At 36.2% G+C, this 12,476-nt stretch overlaps 1 protein-coding gene across 1 annotated transcript in view; it reads left to right on the plus strand.

The window, feature by feature from the left end:
- C5H12orf40 (chromosome 5 C12orf40 homolog) overlaps nt 1–12,476 on the plus strand; it is an 80,369-nt gene that overhangs the window by 15,017 nt on the left and 52,876 nt on the right. Inside the window, exons 2-6 of the mRNA XM_021092532.1 lie at nt 197–236; nt 5,554–5,692; nt 6,664–6,796; nt 7,206–7,251; nt 10,934–11,122. Of these exons, the coding sequence (XP_020948191.1) occupies nt 197–236; nt 5,554–5,692; nt 6,664–6,796; nt 7,206–7,251; nt 10,934–11,122 (547 nt within the window). The remainder of the gene's footprint in view (nt 1–196; nt 237–5,553; nt 5,693–6,663; nt 6,797–7,205; nt 7,252–10,933; nt 11,123–12,476) is intronic.

Raw genomic sequence — 12,476 nt, forward strand, 5'->3', positions numbered from 1 at the left:
TTCTCTCTGAAAAAATTTTGTGAAGCAGTATATACTTTATAAATAATTTATAAATAGTTTAAGAACATTTTCATAGTTTCTTTTCAGAAAATAATGTAAATATCACTACCCTTTTAAATATTGATTCCAAGTCTGGCAGTCATTTTAGAGATCATTTCTTTAATCATTATATGTTTTATCCTATTTCCCTTTTCAGGACCAGGGTTCTGGTCAAGCAGGAAAGGAGAAAGCAGAAGGTAAAGAAAAAATATATTTTTTGTGTCTCCTAGCCTCATAAGAACAGTGATCTTCTGAAGCATTTTTCCAAGGTTGAAAAATTCATCTGAGTGAAACCGGAAGGCCATCTTTCTTTAGACTTCTTCAGCCTTACAGATAGCCTAATTAGCTACTCACTTTGCTCTGGCAGAGAGTTAAGGATCATTGTTGATTCTTGTCATTCTAGTTCCAATATATCCTAAGTCTGATCACTTCTCACTAACTGTACTTTCAAGCCCCTGATTCAAATCATCATTTATTGCCCAGAGTACTATAATGGCCTTATAATCTATCTCCTGCTTTTTAAAAGTGTTTAAAAAATTATTGCATTGATATATTGCATAATAAAGTTAAGCATGTATATACCTTGCAACTGAGCAGTGTATATCCTAGAGAAACATCCAGATATGTACTTTGAGATAGGTACAAGCTTGTTTGGATCACTGTCGTTCTTAAGTAGCAAACAAACAAACAAACAAAAGAAGGAGAAAGAGAGGAAGAAGGGCAGAGTACAAGGGAGAGAAAGGGGAGCACCCAAATGTCCATGAACAATAGAATGGTTAAACAAGCTGTGGCCTACCCAAGTAATGGTACAGCAGTGAAAATGTGTCAGTTGCATGTTATTAATGTAGATGAATCTCAAACACATAATGTTGAGCAAATGCAACTCACCGAAGAACTCAGTGAGATTCCATTTACAAAAACTTCCAAAACAGTAAAAATTTGTTCAAAGTTAGTAAAATTTAAGGAAAAGTAGGACAGTGATTGTGATGAAAGCAGGATAGTTGTGAACTCAGTGAAATGATACCTCATTGTAAATTTAACTTGTATTTTCTAGATTACTGATGAGGCTATCTTTTCATTCAGGTTTCCTGTTTCATGAGGTACTTTACCAAGTATTTTTTTCATTTTTTTATTTGGATTGCTTGTCTTTTCTTATTGTGTCTTTATATATTTAGGAATTCTTCATTGTTCATATGCGTACTTTTTGGCTTTTATTTTTACTTTCTTAATAAGATCTTTGAAGGAAAGTTCTTAATTTTAATGTCATTGGATTTATCATTTTTTAAACTTTGCTTCAAATTTACACTTTCGTGTTCTATTCTTTACACAGTGGGTAGTATGATTTTTTTAAAAGCACAAACCAGAATCTATCATTTCCCTGCTTAAAAGCCTTAATTGCTTTTTCATTGCTTTTAGAATAAATCTATTTGAACCATAATCTAAAAGGACCTGAAGAATCTGCATCCTGTCTGCTTCTTTGACCTTATTTTTCACTACTTGTTCTATTGTTCATTGTATTTCAGGCACATGACCTTCTTTCTGCCATTCTTCTTCCCTTTCTCTGGAATACTCTTCTGAGATATTTGCATGTCTGCCTTGTCAATATTTGGGTCTCAGCTAAATTATCTCTTAGATTGGCTTTCTCTGATCATTATATCTAAAGCATGGTTCTTCAACCTCCATTTACGTTCTCTTTGGTACTTTTATTTATCACTCTCTTCAAAGTCTAGTATTTTCTCATATACTTGTTTATTCTGTTCTCTTCCCTTACCGCCTTTTAAAAGTATATTCATGAGTAAAGGGATCTTATCACTTTTATTTATTCTGTATCTCCTGTGCCTAGAGTTGTGTGTAACAATAACATAGGTACTCAGGAATAAATAATCTGTGAATGTAGTCTGTCCCTAGACTATTAAAAAATCTAACTCTATTTGGATTATTCTTTTCAATATTCATAAGGAAAAAAAAAAGACTCATGGCTCTTTCCCAAAGTATTGATCTCTAGTCATGCCACTTTCCTATTCTTTGAAAATTTCACACCTTCTTTGCCTCCTCAAGCCTCTCTTCCCCAGCCCTTACTCTTTATCCCTTCATACTCATTAGATGACCTTGTCTCATCTTTCAGAGGAAATAGAAGCTATCAGGCGAGAATTATCTCAAATATCCACCACTAGTTCTATAAACCATTTTACATCTTCACGAATCTTCTCTTTCCCTCCTGTAACTAAGGAAGTAGTTTCCTCTTGTCAAAAGAAGGTCTCTCCATCTGTGATCTGAATTCCATTTACCTCTGCTTTCTCAGGGACTTCACTGTGTCAATTACTTTATCCCTTTCCTTTATCTTCAACTATTCTGGAGGTTTTGCCTTGATATTCAAATGTACTCAATTCTCTTGCTGTTAAAACAAGTAAAAGCTCTCTCTGAATCCTGCCTCTTTTCCACTATGCCCCTTCACTCTTATCTCCCATTTGCCTCTCAGTAGTTGCCACTGTACAGCTCTTGCCCATGTCAAAATTGAACTTCATGTTGTTCAATTCTAAGGATATTTTTCAGTCCAACTTCCTATAATAGGACCTCATCTCCTGAAATTAGCTCTTACCTTCATCTTTATTTGTGTGTATGTGATACAGACAATTTAACACTTCATGAAGTGTGCAGTCTCCATTTGGAGAACTGCACATTCCTTCATCTTGAAAAAAGCTCTTCCCTTGCTTACTTTAACACATTCTCCAGATTTCATTTCTTTTCTCTAGCTGTTTCTTTGAAATGGCTGTTTTCAAGTTTAAAATGTATTATTTTCTTGGAGTTCCCTTTGTGGCCCAGCAGAAATGAATTCAACTAGGAACCATTAGATTGCGGGTTCGATCCCTGGCCTTGCTCAGTGGGTTAAGGATCTGGTGTTGCTGTGAGCTGTGGTGTAGGTCACAGACATGGCTGGGACCCTGTGTTGCTGTGGCTATGTTGTAGGCTGGCAGCTGTAGCTTCCATTGGACCCCTAGCTGGGAGCCTTCATATGCTCTGCATGCAGGACTCCCCCCCCCCGCCCCAAAAAAAGCAAAAAATAAAATGTATTATTTTCTAAATTTTTCTAATTATCTTCTGATTATTTTCTACTTTTCTCTACCAAGTGAAACTTGATAGAAAAATTGAGCCAAACTTTGTCAGGTAATCAGTCTGTCACATACCTTTGTTCTTTCTAGGAACACAGAAGTTAGAGGTTATCATAATATGTGGAGTATGAAGATCCAACCTCTTGGGCAGTGTCCCCTGACATAAAGGCTTACTTTTTTGTGGATAGTCTTTGTACTGTTCTTCCTTATTCCTAGAACCTTATCTTTCCACCCTCTGGCTACCTTTGACTTAGCCACCTATCTTAGAAATCACTTCCTAAGAAACCGTCCTCTGCCCTTCCTCTGCCTGACCTCCCACCACCTACCCATAAGTTACTACCCTTCTGGAGGATCCCATACCATCTGTTGCACTCTGCTGTAATTATTTGTGTCATTGTCTCTCTCACCATGGTCTTATTCATCACAGAGTATAGAGCCTTAAAAAATAACATCTTAATTCTAAGATACCATCAATTTCAAGATTCATAGTCAATTTTTTTCAAGGGGGAAAATATTTACATCCCAAAGGTCCTGTCATTTCATAGCTGAACCATAGTGTGATCTTTTTAAAGACATGTAAGTACAATTTGGGGTTGAAAGTCACTCAGATACAGTATGAACACATATTTTTTATCTATGGTTAATTTTGCATAACAACATGATATTTACTTTGTTGCTTGATAGCTGGCAGGTCTCTTCTAAGAGTGGCAAGTCTCTTCTAACTCTTAGAAGTTTTTCATAATCTTAAGTCTGCAATATAGAAGTGTGTTCTAATGAACAATATTCTGAAAGGTTAATGTGAACATGTTTTAATTCTTGGAAAAGTGATGCTTCTCTTCAGTAAGTTTTTTTGCCATCTTGGACTTTTCTCATTTTTGATAGCTCACATTTATAGTCATGTTTATGGCATTGTATTATGAACTGTTTAACAGAAGAGAAGATGTTTTCATAATTTGTTATAGTGTTAATACATAATAATTGCTCAATAAATAAATTTTAAGCAAATAAATGCTTTTATTTTTTTTTTTTTTTGTCTTTTGTCTTTTTGTCTTTTGTTGTTGTTGTTGTTGTTGTTGCTATTTCTTGGGCCGCTCCCGCGGCATATGGAGATTCCCAGGCTAGGGGTTGAATCGGAGCTGTAGCCACCGGCCTACGCCAAAGGCACAGCAACGCAGGATCCGAGCCGCGTCTGCAACCTACACCACAGCTCACGGCAACGCCGGATCGTCAACCCACTGAGCAAGGGCAGGGACCGAACCTGCAACCTCATGGTTCCTAGTCGGATTCATTAACCACTGCGCCACGACGGGAACTCCCAAATAAATGCTTTTAAATTTAGTAAATTAAAGATATAGTCTGAAAGAAAAAGGATGAAGATAAGGAAGAATAATTACACTCAAAAACCTAAAAGAAAATAAATACTAGATGGAAAAATAATGATGTACAAGTCTGGTTTTTAAAAAAAAAATTGGAATCATGGAGGGATAACAAAGGAAATTAAATTGGCTTAGGCTGCAGATTATTTCTCATATAGCTGCTTCCCCCCCACTTCTCAGTTGATGTTAAAAAATTTTTTTTTTTCTTTTTATGGCTACACCTGCAGCATACGGAAGTTCCCAGGCTAGGGGTCTAATCAGAGCTACAGCTGCCAGCCTACACCACAGCCACAGCAACGCCAGATCCAAGCTGTGTCTGCGACCTACACCACAGCTTACAGCAACGTCAGAGCCTTAACCCACTGAGTGAGGCCAAGGATTGAATCTGCAATCTCATGGTTCTTAGGTGGATTTGTTTATTCTGTGCCACATGGGAACTCCTGCCAGATCAGTTTTATCATATTTTTAGATACTTTCTATATTCAGATAATTTTTAATCTTTTGATACCTGTGAATGACTTCATAAAGTTCTGTTTAAATGTATTACGTTTAGGAGTTCACGTCATGGCTCTGCAGAAACAAATCTGACTAGCATCCATGAGGACCCAGATTTGACCCCTGGCCTCTCTCGGTGGATTAAGGATCCGGCATTGCCGTGAGCTGTGGTGTAGGTCTCAGATGCGGCTTGGATCTGGCATTGCTGTGGCTGTGATGTGCTCTGGCAGCTATAGCTCCAGTTCGAGCCCTAGCCTGGGAACATCCATATGCCCTGGGTGCGACCCTAAAAAGACAACAAAAAAAGTCATTGCATTTAAGAAAAGAAAGATTATGAGGCTGTTAAATTTAGACTCCTTATGCAAACTATAAATCATTGTGATTGATTTTAAATTATATTTAAACATAGAGTGTCACAAGAATATAAAAATATCAAGTCAATTATTTGATTGTATTATTGCTTTTTATTATTTATGATTCTGCCTGAAACCACATCATTGCTGAAATAACTTTTTATTTATAATTACTTTTAGGAATATTTTGAAAAGAAAAGGTTAAAATCAAAAATGAAATTACTGGGAGTTTTATCCCCTGTCAAAAATTCTACTGTCAGTTTAGACCTCCTTAACCTGTATATGGTAAATCAGATATCTTGCCAGAAGAAAATGCCTGGTAGGTAAATTTTTCTAATACCATTTTGTTTTGATTCTGATATGATTATGAGATTTAGTTTTATGTGGAAATTAAACATTTTAAAACTTAGTTGCCTACTTAAATAAGGAGCTTTGTTAATTTTGCTTAAAAATCTTTTATTCTTTTATTTTTTATTTTTTTTCAGTTGTATTATATAAAATTAACTTTATAAGTTATGGAATAAGACATCATAAATGATGGACACAAATTGATCATAGTATTGTTAGTATACCCTCTTTTCCTTTCTCCATTTTTGTGTCTCCCTCTACAAATGGCAATTTACACAAGTTTACTTATACTTTAGTAAAAGTAAATACACTATTTATGAACTTTAGGAGTAACTAGGGGAATGGGATACAATTACTGATTCATCTTGGGGCAGATGGCAACCCCGTCACCAATTATATTTGTCCAGAAAGGCATGGTTTTTAAGATAGAAAATCTCTATTAGAACACTTTATAGTTGGTGCACATAAAAAGCATTTTCCAGAAAAGCAGAATTGTTAAAAGTACTTAACAAACAGAATAATGACTTCTGTAAAGAGAGAGAGGATTGGCTTCTATGAGGTCTAAAAATGTACTACTGCGGGAAATAGAGTTAAGTACAACAAGCTACTTGAAGTGCAATAAGAGAGAACATATGTAGTGCTGTGGGAATGCGTAAAACAGAGCATGTGATATAGTCTAGTGGTCACGGGAATCTCTTGGAGAGAGAAAAAAGTAGAACTGAGTAATTAAAGCCCCTTTCAGGAGGATTATGGAAGATGAAGAGAAAGAGATGACTTGAATTATCTGTGATAGTTATTAGTATTTGATATGAGTTCTTCTAGCATATATGGAATATAGGTTTCAGTAAATTTCTAAAATGTGCATTTATTTAATGAACATGGAATATCAAATAATGCTTTTAAAAGATTTTATTATTTTTCTTACAATTTTTTTCATTATAGAAACTGTAAGAAAACCAACCCATGTGAATATGAATAGAGACATAAAAATGCCGCTAAGAAGGCATGATGTAGAACTTCCAATGTCACCTCACTGTGTACCATCTAATCTCTGCATTGATGATATAGAAAACAAGTAAGTTTCAGCTAGGCTGTATATTATTAGATATTTAAATGAGTCATTAGTGACACTCTTTTATTCTTTAGAAAATGTGCAAAGGGCTTATCCTTCTAGATCCAGTTTTTGTTTGGCTGTTACAAACAAAAACTTATCATTAAACTACTAAGACCTTTATCAAATGACCAAATGTCTATAGTAAGTTTTTTTGTATATGTAGTTTGACTTGCCTTATCATAAAACTGTCTCTCCTATGATAATATATTTGTAGAAAACTCAGTAATATTCTGACCCTGGAATGATTTACCTAGAGTTCTGTATGTTTTTGTGTATTTGTGTAAAGCAGCATGAAATTAAAATAGATATAAATAATGGGGTCAGTTTTATTGCCAGATGTGTTTTCATCTTAAAGTTTTATTTTCATTAGTGTATGCCATCAAAGACTAAGAAGCAAGGAAGAACTTAAAGAACAAGTCCAGGTGAAGTACTTTTTAATTTTATTAATTATTTTAACAATTGTGACATGCCACAAACTGATATAAATTTTTCTAATATTGGGGAAAATTGTAATCTTGAAAATTATCCTTTTAAAGGTTTTTAATTTAAGGAAACTATACTGTAAGAATGTTTTATTTTATTTTTTATTTTTTTAAAATGTTTTTCCCCATTTTCACAAATTATTTATTTATTTATTTATTTATTTATTTTGTCTTTTTGCCGATTCTTGGGCTGCTCCCGCGGCATATGGAGTTTCCCAGGCTAGGGGTCTAATCGGAGCTGTAGTTGCCAGCCTACACCAGAGCCACAGCAACGCAGGATCCGAGCCGCGTCTGCGACCTACACCACAGCTCACGGCAACACCGGATCGTTAACCCACCGAGCAAGGCAAGGGATCGAACCCGCAACCTCATGGTTCCTAGTTGGATTTGTTAACCACTGCGCCATGACGGGAACTCCGTAAGAATATTTTAAATAATTGCTTATAAGAAACATTTTAGAGGTCTTGTAGTATAGAGGTCTATATGTGCATAATATTTGATTCTGCTTGTTCCTGACAAGCAGCAAGGGATAATTCATTTGGGGATTCCTACTTTGGGTTCATGTGATCATTGAGTAATTCATTGCTTCAAACATAGTGACCAGATTATTTTATATCAAATTGTGATTTTCGGTATTCACATTGGTCCCAAGTAATTGTATTTCAAAGTATTACAAATGATTCTTTTTTTAGCAAATACAATTTTATATATTTTTTTTGTCTTTTTTTTTTTTTTTCCATTTTCTAGGGCCACTCCCACGGCACATGGAGTTCCCAGGCTAGGGGTCTAATCTGACATGTAGCCACCGGTCCACACCAGAGCCACAGCAACTCGGGATCTGAGCCGCGTCTGCGACCTACACCACAGCTCACGGCAATGCCGGATCCTTAACCCACTGAGCAAGGCCAGGGATCAAACGCTCAACCTCATGGTTCTTAGTTGGATTCTTTAACCACTGCGCCAGGACAGGAACTCCTAGTAAATAAAATTTTAATCAATTAGAAAATGCATTGGGTTGAGATTAAAGCTAATGTCATATTATTAGTTATTATTTCTTTCCTTTGAATTGCCAAATTTAAACTACAGAAAGGTAAATAACAACAGTGATACTAAAATCTCTTGGAAATCTTTTCATCTGAATTGTGGGTTTGTGAAACTTAGGTTTTCTATCTTTAGGAGGTGGCATATAGGAGAATGGAGCTTATAAATGGAGGGGACCAAGGGGGCTAAAGGCAAATGGAAAGGAGCTCTTAAGTATAATCTTTTTTTTTTATTTTTAATTTTTTTCTTATTTATTTATTTTTTATTTTCCCACTGTACAGCAAGGGGATCAAGTTATCCTTACATGTATACATTACAATTACATTCTTCCCCCACCCTTTGTTCTTTTTTTTTTTTTTTGTCCTTTTCTATTTCTTTGGGCCGCTCTCGCGGCATATGGAGGTTCCCAGGCTAGGGGTCGAATCGGAGCTGTAGCCACTGGCCTACACCAGAGTCACAGCAACACAGGATCCGAGCCGCGTCTGCAACCTACACCACAGCTCATGGCAACGCCGGATCCTTAACCCACTGAGCAAGGGCAGGGACCGAACCTGCAACCTCATGGTTCCCCACCCTTTGTTCTGTTGCTACGTGAGTATCTAGACAAAGTTCTCAATGGTATTCAGCAGGATCTCCTTGTAAATCTATTTTAAGTTGTGTCTGATAAGCCCAAGCTCCCGATCCCTCCCACTCCCTCCCCCTCCCATCAGGCAGCCATAAGTCTTTTCTCCAAGTCCATGATTTTCTTTTCTGAGGAGATGTTCATTTGTGCTGGATATCAGATTCCAGTTATAAGTGATATCATATGGTATTTGTCTTTGTCTTTCTGGCTCATTTCACTCAGGATGAGAGTCTCTAGTTCCATCCATGTTGCTGCAAATGGCATTATGTCATCCTTTTTTATGGCTGAGTAGTATTCCATCGTGTATATATACCACCTCTTCCGAATCCACTCCTCTGTCGATGGACATTTGGGTTGTTTCCATGTCCTGGCTATTGTGAATAGTGCTGCAATGAACATGCGGGTGCATGTGTCTCTTTTAAGTCGAGTTTTGTCCGGATAGATGCCCAGGAGTGGGATTGCGGGGTCATATGGAAGTTGTATGTATAGATTTCTAAGGTATCTCCAAACTGTTCTCCATAGTGACTATACCAGTTTCCATTCCCACGAACAGTGCAGGAGGGTTCCCTTTTCTCCACAGCCCCTCCAGCACTTGTTATTTGTGGATTTATTAATGAGGGCCATTCTGACTGGTGTGAGGTGGTGTCTCATGGTAGTTTTGATTTGCATTTCTCTTATAATCAGGGATGTTGAGCATTTGTTCATGTGTTTGCTGGCCATCTGTATATCTTCTTTGGAGAAATGTCTATTCAGGTCTTTTGCCCATTTTTCCATTGATTGATTGGCTTTTTTGCTGTTGGGTTGTATAAGTCGTTTATATATTCTAGAGATTAAGCCCTTGTCGGTTGCATCATTTGAAACTGTTTTCTCCCATTCTGTAAGTTGTCTTTTTGTTTTCTTTTTGGTTTCTTTTGCTGTGCAAAAGCTTTTCAGTTTGATGAGGTCCCATGGGTTTATTTTTGCTCTTATTTCTATTGCTTTGGGAGACTGACCTGAGAAAATATTCATGATGTTGATTTCAGGGAGTGTTTTGCCTATGTTTTCTTCTAGGAGTTTGATGGTGTCCTGTCGTATATTTAAGTCTTTCAGCCATTTTGAGTTTATTTTTGTGCATGGTGTGAGGGTGTGTTCTAATTTCATTGCTTTGCATGCAGCTGTCCAGGTTTCCCAGCAATGCTTGCTGAATAGACTTTCTTTTTCCCATTTTATGTTCTTGCCTCCCTTGTCAAAGATTAATTGACCATAGGTGTCAGGGTTTGTTTCTGGGTTCTCTATTCTGTTCCATTGGTCTGTCTGTCTGTTTTGATACCAGTACCACACTGTTTTGATGACTGTGGCTTTGTAGTATTTCTTGAAGTCTGGGAGAGTTATGCCTCCTGCTTGGTTTTTGTTTCTCAGGATTGCTTTGGCGATTCTGGGTCTTTTGTGGTTCCATATAAATGTTTGGATTGTTCGTTCTAGTTCTGTGAAAAATGTCCTGGGTAATTTGATAGGGATTGCATTGAATCTGTAGATTGCTTTGGGTAGTATGGCCATTTTTACAATATTGATTTTTCCAATCCAGGAACATGGAATATCGTTCCATTTCTTTACATCTTCTTTGATTTCTTTGATTAAAGTTTTATAGTTCTCGGCATATAGGTCTTTTACCTCCTTGGTCAGGTGTATTCTGAGGTATTTGATTTTGTGAGGTGCAATTTTAAAAGGTATCATATTTTTGTATTCCTTTTCTAATATTTCATTGCTGGTATACAGAAATGCAACTGACTTCTGAATGTTTTAAGTATAATCTTAATCGATAACCTCTCTTGTCTTAATAAGTCCTGTCAGTTACTGATTGGCTTGTCTTTCCTTGGAACTTTTTCTGCAACCCATGACCTTTTTCATTTCTATTTTGACTTTTCTCTAGTTTATATTTTTGGCAATCAGATGATTGTATCTTCTTTCCTATAGTCATCACAAGTCAAGTACTCATATGGAATTTTTGAATCACTGTTCAACAGAACAGAAAACTGCAGTTTCACTCCACCATCTTTATTAGCAGAATTATCTTCTAATAGAAATATTATAAAACAAAATTTCATTCCCAGAATAGCACAGAATCCTCAGAAAGTTGCATATGAAAAGAAGCAGAATGAACAGGTACCTTTGAATCATGAAGTTCTTAACATTTTCATATCATTATATTTTTATGATATACTCTTTTTTCACTTTTTATAGATTTAAAAATATTGCTTATAAATTACTATGGGTATAGCTGAAATAGGATATAAATTAAGTATAGTAATTCTTCCTGGGTCAAAAACTTTAATTTCTGTACTGTGGAAGATTATGAATCTTAAAATTGGAGTGTTCTTTAAAAATCTTTGAAAAAAATTTAAAAAAAATTTATAGTAAAATTTAAGAGTTCAGTGTGGAGTTCCCATTGTGGCTCAGTGGAAATGAATCTGACAAGCATCCATGAGGATGCAGGTTCAATCCCTGTCTTTGTTCAGTGGGCTAAGGATCCAGCATTTCTGTGATCTATGGTAGAAGTTGCAGACATGGCTCGGATTACCCCGTTGCTGTGGTTGTGGTGTAGGCCAGCAGCTGTAGCTCTGATTTGTTCACTAGCCTGGGAACCTCCATATGCCATGGGTGTGGCCCTAAAAAAATAAAATAGTTCAGTGTGTTATATAGTTGTTTGATGATTGTTATCACAGCAATTAACTAGTTGGTGATATCCTGGAGGTCCAGTAGGCGTGATATGGAAAGGGTCTTGTGAATAGCAGTATCTGAGTGATATAGTAGCCTGTTAAAGTCTAAGTTATAATGGGCTTTGTTCATTTTACGATTTGTCAGAAGACAACTGGTTATATGCACTTCAATTATAACTATACGAATATGTTTATATAAATAGAGATGTGTAGTGCTAACATCGTATGCTCTAAAGTTAAAAATATTAAAAATATTCATATTTTAAAATTCTGACATATATCTGCCATAGAACATACCAAGAAGTGATCTTTTATTAAATTTATATAGAGTTAAAAATAAAATTATTAAATACTAAATGTATAATGGTAGTGAGGAAAATGGTCGTGTAAACATTGTGTCTTGGAGTTCCTGTTGTGGCTCAGCAGTTGACAAATCTGAATAGCATCCATGAGGACACAGGTTTGTTCCCTGGCCTCGATCAGTGTGTTAAGGATCCGGCATTGCCGTGAGCTGTGGATAGGCTGCAGACACGGCTCAGATGCTGTGTTACTGTGGCTGTGGCGTAGGCCTGCAGCTATAGCTCTGATTTGACCCCTAACCTGGGAACCTCCATATGCTGAGGGTGTGGCCCTAAAAAAACAAAACAAACAAACACCACTGTGTCTTATTAACAGAAATACTTAGTTTTGAATTTCTCCCATTTTTAGCATGTATTGACTTTGTCATATTTATATCTTTATTAATTATAAATTAATTTATAATTATAAATTTATAAATTATAGCTCTATATTATGGTTAT

The sequence above is a fragment of the Sus scrofa genome, chromosome 5 (assembly GCF_000003025.6).
Source record: "Sus scrofa isolate TJ Tabasco breed Duroc chromosome 5, Sscrofa11.1, whole genome shotgun sequence".
In the NCBI taxonomy this organism is placed as follows: Eukaryota; Metazoa; Chordata; class Mammalia; order Artiodactyla; family Suidae; genus Sus; species Sus scrofa.